The following is a 19,482-nucleotide window of genomic DNA, read 5'->3' as shown; positions in this document are numbered from 1 at the left end:
GCTTCATTTTTGTTTAGAAAACTCTTCTACAAAAATTTTACTGATTATTTATAAGCTATCTTTCTCTACTTTACAAATGTATAAAGAGGAAAGAGAAAATGAAGAAGGATGCTAGAAAAGAATACCAGAGAGAAGAGAAAGATATTGAAGGGATAGGAAGCAGAAAACATGCTCCCACTTTTATCTTTAGTTAATGAACACAGCTAAAGACAACATACTATACTGTTAAGAATATAAGACAGAGCCAGATTGACAAGGTTTGAATCCCAGTTCTACCACTAGCTATGTGATTTTTGTTAAGTTATTTAAAATATAGGCTTAAAATCTCTTATCAGAAACAACTAGAACTAGATGTGTTATTAATCTGTCAAGGAACACTCATAGTAAAATTTTAGCTTAGTTGAGAAAAATAAGCAAGTCACTGGGGGTACTATTTTTAGTTAAGCAGGAACCGTGGGGCTCCTTATTAACATAGCCTGTAAGCTGCCACCTATGTCTATGGCTATCCCTGCCCTTGGAAATAAGTGTTTAAGGAGATGGATTACCAGTTTTAGAACACTAAGTGCATTATTGTCACAATGCCAAATTGTGCCAATTTGAAAAAATAAATTAATCTGTATAATCCATTATAAACTGATACTACTTAATTAACTGCAAAACTTCATAGCATTTAAAAATGGTTGTATAATTTACCAGGTAACATGAGACCCTTCTTAAAGCACCTGCTGGGCATCAGGGAGAACCTGTTTGGCTTCTGAAAGACTTACTGGGTTTGTGACTTTAAAAAAAGTCTGCCCTGAGAGGATAAGAATAAAGAATAAAATGAAGAAGAAATATGTAATATTGCTAGTGACTTCCTTTCACACTATCTTGGTTGGCCACTTAATAATTACTATTCTAGATACTGAGCTTTAAAAATGGTTTAGGATAATCTTAAGAACAAACTATGTTTAAGTTACATGGCAAAGTAAAATAAAACAGTAGACTCATAAAATGCTGTAAAAAGTGAAAATCAGGCCAGTTCATGGAAAAATAACTCGAGACACCAAATCAGTGCAACAAAATTGAAAATTAGATAAGACTTTACAAAATTCTGTACCCAAGTGTATTCATCAATTTCCTAAAAAGCATAACAAAAATTGAAGGCAAAATACAAATACCTCTCCTCCCCAATTGCTTCTCAACTATGGTCCACCCCTCTCTTCCCTTCATCTCTAATCCCGTATAAGCAGGCTTCTACTTCAATAACCAACTCCAAGGGACACTACGCAGCCCTTCTCTTATTTGACTCCCTGCAGCCTGACACCCTCACAATTCTCTCATCTGGGAAGTGTCTCACTAAATGAATCTGTTTCATCCTTCTCCTTTGGTCTTCCTGCTTCCTCTCTGATGCCTCCTCTTCATTCTGGTTTGCTGGTTTCTCTCCTTTTCCTTACCCCGTATAAATGATGATGGTCCCCAAGTTCCATTATCAGGCCCCTTTTTCTTGCTCTCTAGTTACTCTTCCTAATTTTATTCACACCTATAGTTTCAACAACTACCCATACACCAGTGATGCTAAGATATAGCTGTATAGCTGCTATTTCTTTCACTCCCCAGTGCTTACCATCTTCAACTGGCTGTCACAAAAATATTCTCAATCTCATCACATTCAAAACTTGGTAAAATATTTCATCCTACTTCTATCCTGCTAGCTCCTCCTATACTCCTTTACTATGATAAGGGCTCTGCCAGCTACCCAGTCTGTCAAACCCATTTCCTCTTCTTAACCCTGATTATATTGATGTAACCCTGGCTAGTCTCCTAACACTAATCCTTCTCCTCTTTCAGTAAACCTCCACAACACCATGAAGTTACATTTTTACAGTAGTAATTTAAGTACTTTTGGTCCGGACAGTGAAACAAGTTCATGTGAAATCCCCTTCTCCGCCATTCCAACTGAAAATATATAACAGTGATAGATAAAATACAAATTTTCAAAAGGCCACCCACATAAAAGTAGTTAAAGATGTTATGACTGCAAAACATTTAACAGGGAGTGACGGCTAAAGTCAAATGTCCTATGTGGTCTAGGATCAGAAACAAGATGTGTCAGCTGGAAATTAAATTGCGGTACAGAAATAAGGACTGAAAACACCCCACTCAAGACAGGGGACTGAAATCTGTCTTTCCATTTAAAAAAGGGGGCTCATATAGCACCTCTTCTCCAAAAAAAAAAAAAAAATTTAATAATACTGTAGCCACTGTCTGGAGCTGCTTGCCAGAGTCACAAGAAAGAACAGAAACAACTCCAAACCAAGAACAAGGCTAAGCCAAACTGGCAAGAAAAGGGGCCTGTAAAAGCTTGGCAGGATGAGGCATGAATTACTAATATGATACCTGGTGTCGAATTGGGGCCGGCGAGTGAATTATCTGCCAAACTATGGGAAGGAAGTGGAAGTTGGGGAAAGCAAAAACAAAGCAACAAAAACAATAAACCTGCATTCAAGATGATTTTGAAATTAAATTTTCAAAGCATATAAAATATCAGAGAATTAGATAATTTTGTCTCAAGAAAGTAGAAACGACAGAGCAATATGAAAAGGACTTTGAAATTATTAGTATATGTAACGTGCTTTTTAAAAAAGAAAAGTAGCGTACACTTAAAAAAAGGTAAAGAAATTAGAATTGGTAGCTATAAATCAAGTTTAGAAGAGAAGAATATGAAAACAAATAAATTGTAAATCCTAAAAACAAAATATATAGTTTTGGGAATTAAAATCAGGCAATGATGAGGAATTTATTCAGAACTTAGCATAAAGTAATGCAGAGATGGAAATGTCAAAAAGAAGACAGATGTCAAAAAGGATAACTTCAGGAGCTCCATCAAGCCCACAAAGTCACGATGGGAAATGTCTCACAAAAGCCACCAGAGCAGTGGCCCTGTTGAGATCACCACCAATAATTAGTTCTTCCCATGTGGGGTCCCTATAGACGGAAAAAAAAAAAAAAAAGGTACCCTCACGTTATGAGAAGAGATATATAAAGATTCTCCACATCCAAGGTTCCTAACGGCCAATGGCACTGTCATCCCAGACTAGTCAAGAGGCCTTGGTGGCCAAGTTGCACAACTTAAAGGCATATAATGGGGACAGAAGTGAGGTGAATGAGGACAACCACTAACTGGCAGTGGAAAACAACTTAAGATTGCTTTTGGCCAGGGATGGAGAAAGGGCTCAAAGAAACTGTGATATAGGACCATTCTCTTTCAACCATACAAGTCCAGAAAGAATGGAGTGATAATGGATAGCTGGTGGCAACATAAATACAACACAGTGCAATAACAGAAGAGGGATTTGGTTAGATGATCACTCTCACCAGAGAGACACTCAAAAGTTTATCATTCTGACAGCCCATGGAACTGGAACACTAACACATGCTTGCCAAATTCCCTCAATCCACCATGAAAAAAAAACCACATAGAGGTGCAGCAAAAATTCTCATATCTATGATGGATTACTAGGAGTCTTTATGCAATTCTATCTGTGCTTGCCCATTGAAAATAAAAATTCAATGGGCAAGCACAGATCTGGCAACACATCTCAAAACAGATGGGAGGAAAAGATTTCCAAGTACAGGACTGATTCATGCGATAGTCTCATTCACTCATGAAATCATAGCTGACCAAAGTCTAGATCAGTGCTTTTCACACTTGAATGTGCACCTGGGGACCTTGTTAAAATGCAGATTCTGATTCAGTCGATCTGGGATGAAGCCCAGGATTCTTTATTTTCAATAAGCTTCCAGGTGATGCCAACACTGCTAGTCTTCAGACTAAATTATGATAGCTAGAATATCCAGGGCATGCCGGTAAAGGTATCAAGTCTAGATCTCCTGCCATAAGCTGCCTGGGTTACACTGTAGGCAACAAAGTACCACGAAGCTACGAGGAATCCAGCAGAATTCAGACAGTACCCTTGCCATCCCAAGTCAGCGACCGTAACCAGTTTGAAGTAGCAATGGAGTGTGTCAAAACTAGAAAACAACTCTTTAGGGAGCTCTGAAAAATAGGACCCATGTCACATCATGGCCAACACTGTAGGTGGCCACTAAGGTTGGCCTGAATTGTCCCCCGGCAAAGAAAATCCCAAGCATTACCTGAGTACAAGCTTCCATCCAAGATTTTAATAAAATGATAAGCAATAATTAAGAACTCAATACTACAAAGAGAATGGGAAGGGACATAGTAGCAGAAGAGGTTTCAACAAATTATGAAAAAAAATGGGAGAAGAAAAGAAGCCAACTGCTTAGCACAACTCCAGGAACAGAATTAGGACCTTAATTACTCAACACTCAAGTGGAACCTGACAGTCAATAAGCCCAGCCACAAACACCCTGTTCCCAATTAGATTTCCTATTCATGGAGAAAGACAAGTGAATTAGAGGACTGAAGGAAAAAGACCTGACAAGTAAAACAAAACTGACCTCCTAATAAACAGAAATTATTAAAGGAACAAATAATTTAAAAACAAAAACAATTATCTTTAGAGAGACCCAAGTTTTGTATCCATAAAACAGTACGTATGAAAAAGCAATAAAAAATACTCTTGGAAATTAAACATAAATTTTAAAATAAAAAAAAAATCCATAGAAGGTTTAAAAACCAGATCTCTCAAAACTTATGGAAAAAATTAAAGATGGGAAACCTGAGAAAAAACAATAGGAGAAAATTAACAGGAGGTCTTAATAACAATAGGGAGGTTCATAAAAAATAAAAATTATCGAAGTGATAATGGATGGAAGTATATAACCTGGGGCTGAGAAAGAAATGAGCTTTCAGATTCAAAAGATCCACATCAAATGCTCAGCACAATAAACAAATAATAAAAGACACACACTTAGACACATCCTTGTAAGGATAAAGGACAGATCCTAAGAACTTTCAAACAGAAGAAAACATATCATCTAGAAAAAAGAAACGGGCGCTTTGGGGGGCCGAGGCGGGTGGATCATGAGGTCAGGAGTTCAAGACCAGCCTGATCAACATGGTGAAACCCCATCTCTATTAAAAATACAAAAATTAGTCGGATGTGGTGGTGTGCACCTGCAATCCCAGCTACTCAGGAGGCTGAGGTAGAATCACTTGAACCCGGGATTGTGCCACTGCACTCCAGCCTGGGTGACAGAGCAAGAGACTGTCTCGGGGAAAAAAAAAAAGAAAAAAAAGAAGTGGAACGCATTGTTTCCCATTAGCAAAAATAGATAGTAAAAAAATACTCAAGACCTCAAAAATTAATTTCAATCCAAAAGTCTATGTCTGTCAGACTATCAACAAGAGAAAGTGCAAGATAAAATCATTCTCAGGCATGAAAATTTGGACTTATTTTTAAAATTTGTTTGTTTTGAGACACAGTCTCTTTCTGGCCGAGGCTGGAGTGCAGTGGCATGATCATAGCTCACTGTAACCTTTAACTTTTGGGCTCAAGGGATCCTCCCACCTCAGCCTCCCTAGTAGCTGGGACTACAGGCATGTACTACCATGCTTGACTAGTTTTTTTTTTTCTTTTTGAGATGGCGTCTCGCTTTATCACCCAGGCTGAAGTGCAGTAGCGCAGTCTTTGCACACTGCAACTTCTGCCTCCTGGGTTCAAGCAATTCTCCTGCCTCAGCCTCCCAAGTAGCTGGGATTACAGGCACCTGCCACCATACCCGGCTAATTTCTGTATTTTTAGTAGAGATGGGATTTCGCCATGTTGGCCAGGCTGGTCTCAAACTCCTGACCTCAGGTGATCCACCCGCCTTGGCTTCCCAAAGTGCTGGGATTACAGGTGTGAGCCACCACACCAGGCCAATTTTTGTATTTTTATTTTTAGAGACAGGGTCTTACTATGTTGCCCAGGCTGGTCTTGAGCTTCTGGCCTCAAGTGCCTCAGCCACCCAAAGTGTTGGGACAGGTGTGACCCACCACGCCCAGCCACAGACATGAAAAATTACCTCTCATGTCCCCTCTTTCTGTGGAAGTTACTTAAAGATATGCCTCAGAAAAATGAGTATGGGGCCAGATGCAGTGGCTCACGCCTGTAATCCTAGCACTTTGGGAGGCTGGGGTGGGCAGATCACTTGAGGTCAGGAGTTTGAGACCAGCCTGGCCAACATGGTAAGACCCCATCTCTATTAAAAATAGAAAAATTAGCTGGGTGTTGTGGCTGTAGTCCCAGCTACTTAGGAGGCTGAGGCAGGAGAATCGTTTGAACCTCGGGGGCAGAAGTTGCAGTGTGCAAAGACTGCGCTACTGCACTTCAGCCTGGGTGATAAAGCGAGACTCCATCTCAAAAAGAAAAAAAAAGAAAAATGAGTATGAGTGCCAAGAAAGAGGAAGGCATGACATACCGGTAATAATTGAACCAACCATCATTCCTATAAAAAGATATCTGAAGATGAGAGTTGTGCAGAAGGCCTAAGATATGATCCGAATAAGAAATAAGCGGGGTCTAAGAACAATGACTTCAAAAAGATGTAATGAAATGGATTACCAACTACAGCTAGGATGACTAAGAGTTGGATTTTATTGCTAACATGATGAAGAAAACTTTTTCATTAAAAAAAAACTTTTGAAAATCCCAGAAAAAGCGAAAAACTACGTAAGATAGTCCATTTATTAAGCAAAGAAAAACATGATAAATTTTGAGCAACTGAGGGAGTACAAGAACAGAGATTCCATTTAATCAGTGCTCTAGGAATATTCTCATTTGCATGGCATAAGAGATATAACAATGGATCTCTAGAGGTAAAATGTAATCCTACTACAATACTGGGCTTTTAACGAAGATTGTTTTATAGTCCATACAAGTTTTCAACTTTCAGAATCAATCTTCAGATAAAAGATAGAAGACAAAAAATGGCTACGTAAGAAAATATGAGGCCGGGCGTGGTGGCTCACGCCTATAATCCCAGCACTTTGGGAGGTTGAGGCAGGCAGATCACCTGAGGTCAGAGGATAGAGACCAGCCTGGGCAACATAGTGAAATGCTGTCTCCACTAAAAATACAAAAATTAGCTGGGTGTGGTGGCATACCTCTATAATTCTAGCTACTAGGAAGGCTGAGGCATGAGAATCACTTGAACCCAGGAGATGGAGGCTGCAGTGGGCTGAGATCCCACCACTGCACTCCAGCCTGGGTGACAGAGTGAGACTCTGTCTCAAAAAGAAAAAGAAGAAAAAAATTATATATATAATTAAGCTTGATAATATAAAACTATTGCTGATATGATTGAAAGAGGAAGGAGTAAGAAGAAAAGTTTGAATTAAGAATGTCATCCAGTATTAGGGAGTAAAAAAGTACTATCTAAACTGATAGATCAAGAAAAAGTTTAAGTACATATTTGGAATGGGAAAGGGGGGGAAAAACGGTTCTTTTTTTTTTTTTTTTGAGATGGAATCTCACTCTGTCACCCAGGCTGGAGTGCAATGGCGCAATCTCGGCTCACTGCAACCTCTGCCTCCTGGGTTCAAGTGATTATTCTGCCTTAACCTCCCGAGTAGCTGGGATTACAGGCATGTGCCACCACACCTGGCTAATTTTTGTATTTTCAGTAGAGACAGGGTTTCACCATGTTGGCCAGGCTGGTCTTGAAGTCCTAACCTCAGGTCATCCACCTGCCCTGGACTTCCAAAGTGCTGGAATTACAGGCGTGAGTCACCATGCCCAGCCAACTATTTTTCTTTTATAGTAGAAAGTAAACAGAAAAGATTCTAAATTGAACATGATTTTTTTGAAAATCAATGTAAGCAACAAACAGAAAAGATAAAAAGGGAAGCAGGGCTGGGGAAAGAGGTTTAACATAAGCTCTGTATTGTCTCTTTTACCTTACACACATATTTGATTAAAATATTAAAAGACTAACCTCTTGCCACTGTAACTCCCCTAAAGGGAAATATGTGAACAGCTTCATTAGTAAATCAGAATTATCTGAGAACATTTTTGCAGTATACCTGAGATTCTTCAGAGTGGTACTGAAAGGATTCCATATTGCTCATAACAGCAGTCCCCAGAACTGACATGAGAGCCATCTTGTGATCTGATACTCTGCTTTTCTGCCAAATAACTGCCTAGGGACAAAAATGATACAGATAACTTTTAGTACAATTTAGATTCACTAAACTCAAGAAGTCAGTATTTTATTCCTATATTTGGCATTCATCCTCAGCTTAAAATTTCAGTATCACTTAGAAGAGATTCATGAGCTATGAGGTCTGACAGAAGAAACTCTGGTTCTGAATTTTAGAAGCTGTATATGTTGCAGTGTACAATCTGTTTAACTTCCCTTTACCTTGGTTTTCTCCTCTTTACAAGATGTCTCAGAGTTGTTGGAAGACAAAAATCCATATGTAGACAAGCACATATGCCTGTGCCTGGCATAAAATGGTTTCACTAAATACTGATTCTCTCTCCACCTCTAATCCTCACATTCAAAATATAGACTTCTGTGTATATTTAAAAACAAATTGCTGCTTCAAGTAAGGTATTACTATTTTACTGAGGATGATCAGCTATGTTATAGGATTTATATAAACAGTCCAACAGGTATAAAAATCTCAGAAAAAGCATTCTTAATTAAATCATAATTTAAAATTACCTTTGTACCTTTGAAATAGACAATTCACAAAATGTTAACTGAATCTATAAGCATAAAAGCTGAATAATGAGGCTGGATTTTTTCACTGCAAGTACGTTGGAGATGAGAGAAACAATAGGTTGGTTGCAGTGACTCACACCTGTAATCCCAGCACTGTGGGAAGCTGAGGCAGGCGGATTACTTGAGGTCAGGAGTTCGAGAACAGCCTGGCCAATACGGTGAAACCCTGTCTCTACTAAAAATACAAAAATCAGCTGGGTGTGGTGGCATGCCCTTATAATCCCAGCTACTCGGGAGGCTGAGGCAGGAGAATCATTTGAACTGGGGAGGCAGAGGTTGCAGTGAGGCGAGATCACGCCACTGCACTCCAGCCTGGGTGACAGAGCGCGACTCTGTCTTAAAAAAAGAAAATAAGAAAAAAATATATATATACACACACACATATGTATATATATATATACACACAAATACTTTGTATCTGAAAAATGTGAGCCCTTTTAAATTATCAGGCCCAGAGAGGCATTAAAATGATAGTAATTTCCCCCCTTGAGCTAAGTATTTATTGAAAATACTGCTTGCTACTGCCACAAGTAGCCACTGACCTAACAATGCCACACACCAGACACCATAATCCATGCCCTATAGCTCAACGATGTATAGCTAATTACTAATCAAAATTCCTGACAAACAACTCTATCAACTCACTCTTTGTCTCCCTTTTTGCGTTTAAAAACCTGCTTGTAACAGAAGCCTAATGGAGTACTCCTCAAGGTAATTTGGAAGTGTGTCTGAGGCAGCTGTCCTCAACACTGGTTCAAATAAACTCCCAATATTAATTCTGCCTCAGCTTCTTCCTTTTAGGTCAACATGGGGTAGATTTTAAGAGAATCATGGTCCAGAGAGCCTAGACCAAGGTTTGGCTGTGAAGTTCATAATCAGATTTGACATACTGCAATTTCTTCAGTTCAAGAAGGTCCAATTATAGTCAAATCCCTTGAGAAATCATCAGTACAGGTAGAATTAAACAAATTCACTTAGCAATTCCTAAGTCTGGAGGAAACTGTGCAAAGGGCTTGGGAGAAAACATCAATATCAGCATTAAAAGGGCAGGCAGAGGAAGAAGAGGAACCTATAAGGAGTGGTCACAGAGGCAGAAAGAGCAGCAGCAAAGTGTGGTACACAGAATAAGGACGTTTTGAAGAAAGTCGTCATCATATGTTTCCAATGTTGAGTGAGTATGGTAGGAACAGACGTGGCTGGCTAAACAGCAATCAAGAGAAGTAAACGGAACCAATTTGGATAGTGACTGTGGGGAGGATATAAAAAAAAGAACTTTTCTGAAACAAGTGTTTCAGAAAGTCTGGCTGGGAAATGCAAGCAGACAGGGAAATAACAAGGCAGGAATAGGACACATTTGACCAGGAAACTGAAGGGGAAGAATGGGTACATTAGCAAGTAGGTTTGGAGACTCAGTGGCTGGAGGCTGAGAAAGCTCCCCTTTGTTCTAAAATGCAGAAAGGAGGTCTTTTGTTGAAAGCAAAATAACAGTGATTTAAATATTTGATGATTATGGAGGAAGTATAAAATAGCAGAATTTTATTACTCAGTTTCATTAGCTTGGTTCACTGAAGAAAGGTTTTCAGTGAACCAAGCTAATGAAACTGAGTAATAAAATTCTGCTTCCCATTCTACATGTGTGAAGTTGCATTGTTTAACCATTTGAAAACCAATGATGTCCAGCACACTCTTGGGAGAGTCTTGTTTTCCTGCAGTCTAAAAGAGGCAGAAGTCTATAACAGAGAAAGAGAGAGGAGACTGGACCAAAGGATTCTGGCCAAAGGAACTCCTTAACCATAACCAGGAATCTATGTAGTCAGGAAGTAGTGGTAATGATATTACGTATAATAAGATGAAAGGTGAAGTAAACAGACTCATGTTCTCTAATCGGCACATCAGGAATAGAAATGAAGGAATGCACTCTCCTGGACAAGGTGACAATAATCAATGACTCTGCTTGTTGATCTGTGCCATCTGCAAACCACTTTGTTTTTAGAGTCTCAAACAGCAACCTGCTTGGGAAAGCAGAGATAGTGTAACAACTACTCAATAAGACAAATAACTCAATATTTAGTGTAACAGGAAGATCTTTTACCTATTCCTAGAGTTGTACTGATACCAATCAGATAAGAGCTGAAATTTATGAAAACCTTATTCTTTGTTAGGTACTAATGTTCTAGAAACTACTGTTTATTTTCACAATCATTTCAGGTAGGTATTATTATCTCATTTTACAGATGACGAAACTGAAACTCAAAGAAATTGTTACACCCAAAGAAACAAAAATAGTAGGTCATGGAACCAATATCTGATCTTTCTGGCTCTAAACATTCACTCCTTTTACTTTGCCAATATTCCTTCCCTGTCTAGTCAATGACAACAACAATTTAGAACCAACTCCAGACTCTAATTGGGAATTCTCAAAAAGTAAAGGGTCTGACTGACAAATGCATTTTTCTCCCCCATGGCCTTGTGATACGCTATGTAATCTCCAATTGAGGGCACCAGTGAAGACAAAACAAAATTATTTTTATCCTATTCAGATAAATAATCTGCTTTTAGAAGGAGGGCAAGGAGTACACTGGGGTTCTCAACTCAAAAAAAGCACATTAGAATAGTAAAGTCCAAAAAGATTGAAAGCTACTATTCTAGCATCCTAAAGTCAGAATATTTTTGAGAACATAGTTCTTGGTAACAACCTTAATCATATTATGCAGATCCTTATACCTAAGGATTTACACATTCTCAAAAATTTGCATTCATTTTCATACAGATATGCAATAATTAGTATCATAATGCACAGCAAAATAGCAGAGCTAAAAAATAATTCAGGTATTTCTCCATCCTAAATTTCAACTTTTCACTATTATTGCTTTCAAAATGACCTGTATAAGAAAAAAGACATAAAGTATGTTAAATTAAGTTTAGCCTAAAGTTGCCTCCTTGTATATTTTACGTTTGGCCTATAAGTTTCTCCATACATAGTGAAATGTAACCTAAATGGATGTGTCAACAGGCTGTAACCTACTCTTGTACCAATCACAAAGTTTCGGCCAATCACAGGCAGCCAACTGTTCAAACTGTGTTCAAATAAGGCAAACACTAAGTTATAACCAATCCAGCTGTTTCTGCACCTCACTTTCATTTTCTGTCCATCACTTTCATTTTTTTTTGTCCAGAAATAACATCTGAACATGCAGCAGCCCTGGACTTGCTCTGAAATTACTCTGGTTCTGGGGGCTGCCTGATTTGTAAACTGTTATTTGCTCAAATAAACACTGTTAAATATAGTTTATCTAAAGTTTTTCTTTTAACAAGTATATGAAATCAAAGTATAAAAATAAATTGTATATAATTTTAAATTTAAGGTATAGGTTCAATGTGTATATTGCATTTCTAAACAAAATTATGGTATATTTTGTTAATTATATTTCAAGGCCAATGAAGTAGACTAAATTTGGAATTGCTCCAGGAAATGGGATGTAGAGTCACCATAAGCATATTTTAATCCCTTAATTTCATCTCATATTATAACATAAAATACTTTGGTTAAATTAAAAATTTTAAAGTAACTAATTTTGAGTTTGTTCAATAAATACATATTGAGCATCAATTTTGTTCCAGATTCCATACTAAAATCTGGGACTATAAAGATAAAAGGACAAAGTCCCAGCTCTAAAGGAGCTAAAAATATAAAAAGAAATCAGAATCTTAAAATAATTATAATACATTATAAAAACTACTATTACATAGCACAGTGGGAGCATCGTAGAAGAAACCTAGTCAGTTGCACAGAGAAGCCGCAAGTACAATCAGACTTGACAGGAGTTTGTCTCTAAGACAAATCACAAGAAGTGCCTTCTTGACAAATAGGATAGTACATGCCAAATCATCAACATATAGAGAGAATGCCTTGCTAGAGATGAAACTAGACAGATAGGGGCTAAATCATGAATGACCCAGCACATCGTGCAAAGGGGTTTATAGTTTCCCTTACGTGCAATGTAGAGTCACTGGATAAATCTAATTGGGAAAATACCATGATCAGAGATAGATATTAGAAAAAGATCTTTGGCAAGAGTGATTTAGTGAGAACTGAAACTATAGCAATATGATTTTTATAAAATGTGATCATAAGGCCAGGTGTGGTGGCTCGTGCCTATAATCCCAGCACTTTGGGAGGCCGAGGTGGGTGGATCACTTGAGGTCAGGAGTCCAAGACCAGCTGGCCAGCATGGTGAAACCCCAACTCTACTAAAAATAAAAAAATTATCCAGGCATGGTGGCGGGTACCCATAACCCCAGCTACTCGGGAGGCTAAGGCATGAGAATCACCTGAACCCAGGAGACGGAGGTTGCAGTGAGCTGAGATCGTCCTACTGCACTCCAATGTGGGCAACAGAGAAAGAGACTCTGTCTCAAAAAAAAAAAAAAAAAAAAGTGATTGTATTGTATTCCTCCACCTCAGAGACTCTCAACTTTTACAAAAGACATGCAAAACTGAAAGTTCACATTCAAAAAATATTCCGGTAAGTGACCTGAGGACTATGTGTAATTAATTCCTAATATACTAGCTATCATGCTACAGCTTTCTCTTCCTCTTGCAAAAGTTCAGTGGAATGCAAGTCAGTGAAACTGACGCTGACAGGATTATTCCCTTAGGTTTTTTTTCGTTTGCTTTTTAAGATAAACCATTTGCAAACTTTGGTACTTTACTAGTATTAATACACTGCAGCTGAGAATTACTGGGCTGTGTTAACAGAACCAGCACTCTGGTAGGAGGAAAAGAGAAAACAGGGACAGGCTAAAGGGTACGAAATGGGCTTGATGACTGACTCCATGTGGAGAGGGAATAAAAAGAGAAGAATCAAGAATGCCTCCCAGATTTCTGACCTGGGAAACTGGAATGGTGGTAGTAACACTCAACAAGATAAGAAACTCAGAAGAGCAGGATTGGTGGCAGGAAGATGATGACTTCAGCTTGTTCAGTGTTGAGTGTTGAGTCTCTGGTACCAAGAACAGTACCAGACACCTAGTAAGGCCCACTAAATACTTACTTGTTAAAGGAATGAGCAAATAAACATATTTTTTTTTCCCTAGGGAAAAGTAACCCCAGTAGAGTTGAAAACTAGCTGTTTTTAGAGAGAAGGCTGCTAGTTGTCACACCACCATACCTGTTAAAATTACACTTTTTGTCTACTACTTGACTTAAGGAAATCCAAACCAATCTTTGCTTTTCTTTCCTCTTAACATAACAGTTTAAGGTATAATTCATATACTCTACAATTCACCCACTTTAAATTTATAATTCAATGGTTTTGGGATTATTCACAGAGCTGTGCAACCAACAGCATGATTTAATCTTTGAACAATTTTATCAGTCCAAAAAGAAATCCTATATCCATCATCAGTGACTCCTATCCCTTTGCAATCACTAATCTATCTTCTCTCTATATAAAATTTGCCCACTTAGGATATTTCATATAAATGGAATCATACAATATACAGTCTTTGACTGGATTCTTTCACTTAGCTTAACCTTTTCAAGTTTATTTATATCAGTACTTCATTCCTTTTAAATGGCTGAATAATATTCCATTGTAGATAACACAGTTGAATTATCCTTTTATGAGCTGATGAGCATTTGAGTTGTTTCTTTTTGGCTATTATAACTGATGCTGCCATAAACATGCATGTTCATGTTTTTGTGTTGGCACTATGTTTTCATTTCTCTTGGGTATAGACCTATGAGTGGAACTGCTGGGCCACATGGTAGCTCCATGTTTTTTGAAGAACTGCCAGACTGTAATCTTTGCGTCCACATGCACTCTGGAAAGGCAAACTACTGGCTTCTGCTATTATGGCTCTAGTTTTAGGCCAGCCAACAGCTAATAATTTAAGGAACAATGTTCAAAATTAAAGGAAGTAGATAAGGTTCTGAATAATCTGCAATTATAGGAAATGAAATGTCCCCTGCTTCATATTTTCCACATCAGAAGTTCCTTATGGCAAAGAATAGCTGAACCATAAAAACTTATTCACAAGGCCAAGGTGGGAGGATCACTTGAGGTCCGGAGTTCAATACCAGCCTGGGCAACATAGTGTGACCCTGTTTCTATAAAAAAAAAAATTAAAAAATTAGCTGGGCATGGTGGCACATGCCTGTAGTCCCAGCTACTCAGGAGGCTGAGGTGGGAGTGGCTCACCCTGCACTCCAGCTTGGGTGACAGAGAGAGACCCCCTCCCTAAAAAGAGAAAAAAACAACACCAAACTTATTCACAAAAAGTGTACCTCTTTAAAGAAATGCTAACTCTCTGATATTGACATTTTTAAAATAAAGCATTCAAGGAAATATTTCAAAAAACTAATGTTTTAAAATTCCTGCACTGAATATAGCTAAAAAGCCTGCGGTGTTACTAATGTAAACATCATCTTGTTTATTTTAGTTTATATTAGATGCCTTAGTTATAGATATAAATCTTAGCTGCTGATTAATGCAAGGATGCTATTTCACTGCCTGACCTGCTGAATAGTTAGTATACACAACCGTAAAAAGATCACTTCAGGAAATGGGTTCTAGAAAAAGCTATGAAACATGAGAACTATGCAATGTGATTTTACTTTAAAGTAAACATGCTAGGAGTCTGGGAGCATTATTTCACACTAGGCAATTTTTATTGCATCAGATCGAGGGACTAATTTAAGAGCATTTTCTGAACTAGTTACACTTGGGCTAGCAATAAATAAAAGTGGTCTGCCAACAAGCGAAATCTTCTCATTGAGCAACTAAGATTCATTTTCAAAACAGGACCCATCATTAAAAAACTAAATTATAAAATGTGATGAATAAAAACTGGGAATACTGGGAATCCAGAATACAGTATTCAGTTTGCTTTCTCTACCGTTTCATCAATTCTATGTTATTTTCAAAAACAGAGATTTTCTTTTCACTTCCTGAAGGTTTTTGTAAATCTTGCCCTTAGGCCGAAAGCTTAACATGTGCTAAAAATACACACAAACCTCCATATGTTTTCTATCTAGGTCACACAAAGTTGGAGCACCTGGATGTGCCAACTAAGAATCTGACTCTAGTCAGTATGATGACAGTGCAAAAACACCTCAAAAATATATTATTACATGCACACCATCTTAGGTTTGAAGTTAGCCAAATATATCTTGCCCCTAATTCCTACCTCACTGACATACGCTACTTGAAGAAAATGAAGTTAGATGAGAATACTCAATATTTAATTAGTAAACCTCAATTGTTTGTAAAGGCAATTTGTGTGATAAAGAGAAATGTAGGCTGCACACAGATGATGCATAGTTAAGTGAATAGTACAATGCTAAAACTGCTTGAGCAAAGTCAACTCCTTCTAGATAAAGAGGATACATTATTGGCCTAGACTGCAACCAAAATTCTTGCAAATTGTAGGCATAGATGTACTAAACCCATATTTGGATTTTTTTTTTTTTTCACCAAACAAGAAGCAGCACCAATGAATTTTATTTTATTTTATTTTATTTTTGAGACAGGGTCTTATTCTGTCACCCAGGCTGGAGTACAGTAGTGTGATCATAGTTGACAGCAGCCTCAGCCTCCTGGACTCAAGGATTCTCCTGCCTCAGCCTCCCGATTAGCTGGGACTACAGGTGCACACTACCATGCCCAGCTAATTTTTTTGTATGTTTTAAAGAGAAAGGGTTTCACCATGTTGCTTAGACTGGTCTTGAACTCCTGGACTCAAGCGATCCTCCCACCTTGGGCTCCCAAAGTGCTGGGATTACAGGTGTGAGCCACCATACCCAGCCAAATTTCTTAAGTACCAGAAGTTTACTTCTAAGATCTTACAGGTTACTATAACTAGATCTATATCTATTATTATTTACTCCTGCGTATGTACTTGCACTGACTCTGACTCCAAAAAGTACAGAGGCACAAACACAATATCGAAAAGGTTTTTTTTTCCCCACATTGGCAACACAGGAACAATATGAGCTATAGCAGCTTACCACTAAGACACTGCTGAATGTTTTAAATTCAGTATAAAATTATAGATTATTCCATCACAGTATCAATACTATTGTTAAAAGAACAAACCACATTCTACTGACATAATAAACATTAATATGAATTGATTATTGCTAAGCAGCCTCAAACTTTCAAAAATGATTGTCTTGGTAAAATTTATGCAGTACAAATGAGTTCTAAAATCTCTTACTTTTACTCTTATTTAATTTTATATTCTTTTCTTGAAAGAGAACATGCATAATTATTTTTCCTGAAGGTTGCAAAGAAATTAATAGACATTTTACCTACAGAAGGGGTGGTTTATAGGAGCTAGGCAGATGAAAGAAAAAGATAAGAATAATTTTTTCATTTTACCTTTTCATACATTTTTGGGTTTTCAACCATGTGAAGGTACGATCTTTTAAAAAATTAAATAATAAGCTGGGCATGTTGGCTCAGGCCTGTAATCCCAGCACTTTGGGAGGCTGAGGCAGGAGTTCAAGACCAGCCTGGGCAACACAGTGAGACCTTGTCTCTACAAAAAATAAAAAAATTAGCCAGTTATGGTGGCATGCACCTGTGTCCCTTGCTACTCAGAAGGCTGAGGTACGAGGATCACTTGAGCCCAGGAGTTTGAGGCTGAAGTGAGCTATGATCATGCCTCTGCACTCAAGCCTGGGCAACAGAATGAGACCCTGTTTCTAAAAATAAAATGAAATAGAATAAAACATTAATAAAAATGTAAAGGTATAAAGTTAATCTCTGCGTAACTTTCAAAGGGATATTGTTGAGACTCATTTCTTTGCAGTCTTTAAAAACAAGAAAGATTATTTCCAATAAGTAATCAAATCTTATTTACATCAGAAATATTTTTCTTGCCTAGACCCTCTTCTCCATTCCTTGTGTAACTTCCCAGACAACGGAATCATTTTCCACATTCTTAACAACAATTAAACATAATTTAGTCCGTCTTCCAACTGCCATGAGAATTATCTTATTTTGTTAGTCTCCTACTGAAATGTCTCAATTTAGTTCCCTTTTGGTCACTTCAACAAGTAGTACACATTCCCATGTAAGATATACAAGGTCCTTCAGAATCTGGCTCCAAGCAAGCTTTGTAGCCTCATCTCATTTCTTAGACAAGCTTTCTCTGACCTCTGATGACTCCCTGACATTGCACATGCTGTTCTCCCTGCTTTGAATACCTCTGTCCACATAGTCTTTCCGAAGAACCAGTCTTAAGGCCACTTCCTCTAATAATCCTTTTTGAATCTAATCAGATTTTAATAATATTCACATCAATAACAATAGCAATTAACCTCTACTGAGTACTTACGGAGCAGGCACTGTGCTGTGAATGCTTTCTCTCATTTAAAAACCTTACTCTGTAAGGTAGGTACTATTATTCCATTTTAAAGAGACAGAAATTGAAGCCTCGACACGTAATGTAAGCCAGTTAGTGGCAATATGTAAGGTCAGAACTTGAAACTATGCTCCAGAGTCTATTTTATTGATATGTAGTTAAGTAAGTTCTTCCTAAGGATGAAAGGAAGATTGTGGTGGTCTCTGAAAGTTCTATAATTTTTTTCTCAAAAGTAAAAATCTTGAAGATCTAAAGCACTTTCTATAACAAATAAAGGAAAAAAAGATTAATTAGGAATTATTCTCATCCATCAAGACAAGTCTCCCACATAGTGCTGCTACAGGTATGGTTTCTTCCAGCAGGGAAGTAGTGGGGGTTCAGGTTTTTAAAAATAATCATATCATTATAACATTTAAAGTTTATAAGCAAAGCCTAATGAAAAAGTATCAGTTGGTATATATGAAATATTTAATTACCCAAATGAAAATGAATTTACTTTTTTTTTTGAGACAGAGTCTCACTCTGTCGCCAGGCTGGAGTGCAATGGCGTGATCTCAGCTCACTGCAATCTCTGCCTCCCAGGTTCAAGCAATTCTCCTGCCTCAGCCTCCCGAGTAGCTAGGACTACAGGCGTGTGCCACCATGCCCAGTTAATTTTTGTATTTTTAGTAGAGACGGGGTTTCACCATGTTGGCCAGGATGGTCTCTTGACCTCATGATCCACCTGCCTCGGCCTCCCAAAGTGCTGGGAATACAGGCGTGAGCCACTGCACCCGGCCATAAATTTACTTCTTATATTAACTATATTTAACTAACTAATGGAAAGAAATTTTGTTTCTTATACTAGCCAGCTCAAGCTTTAACTTAAATACAGGTCACTGCAACTAGGAGAAAAGGTCAACACTATTCTATGAGAAGCAAATCAACAGTAAGTTTACTCAAATTTCACACAGAAAAGGAAGAAGAAAAAGAAGTTAATGTGTGTTTTTAGACATTGGAGATGAATTTTAAAATCATACCTTTTAGAACTCTCTTGGCTCACCACATTAAAATGTGTAACATTCTGTTTTCAAGAACAAAGTTGGCAGAGGGAGATGGTTGGTCTTGACACTAGTAATAATATTCAGGAGTTGTTCAATACAGTAGTATCCATTTTTGTATTTTATTATTTAAAATACATAATAAAATGATTTAGGAACAGGAGACTACTATTTAAGTAACAAATATTTCAATAACTGGCCTTCTAAAGTTCACTACCTACCTTTCAAACAGCACTGAAGTTAGGTAAATACGACAATATTTGAAGTTCTCTTCTCTGCCTCTATATTATCTGTACTTCTTAATACTGTTTAAAGAAAACGCGACCAGGTGTGGTGGCTCACACGGTCAGGAGATCAAGACCATCCTGGCTAATACAGTGAAACCCTGTCTCTA

General features: G+C 37.8%; 1 protein-coding gene across 23 annotated transcripts in view; it reads right to left on the bottom strand.

Moving 5' to 3' along the window:
• PMS1 (PMS1 homolog 1, mismatch repair system component) overlaps positions 1 to 19,482 on the bottom strand; it is a 131,444-nt gene that overhangs the window by 62,951 nt on the left and 49,011 nt on the right. For 16 of the 23 annotated variants that reach the window (XM_063647707.1, XM_054479380.2, XM_063647714.1 and 13 more), the window contains one exon: positions 7,973 to 8,089. The exons of the other annotated variants lie outside the window; for them this stretch is intronic. In XM_063647707.1, coding sequence (XP_063503777.1) covers positions 7,973 to 8,089 — 117 coding nt within the window. The remainder of the gene's footprint in view (positions 1 to 7,972; positions 8,090 to 19,482) is intronic. 23 annotated transcript variants of the gene reach the window in all.

Source organism: Pongo pygmaeus, chromosome 11 (genome assembly GCF_028885625.2).
Source record: "Pongo pygmaeus isolate AG05252 chromosome 11, NHGRI_mPonPyg2-v2.0_pri, whole genome shotgun sequence".
NCBI classification, from domain to species: Eukaryota; Metazoa; Chordata; class Mammalia; order Primates; family Hominidae; genus Pongo; species Pongo pygmaeus.
This window is presented reverse-complemented; position numbering and strand designations above follow the sequence as displayed.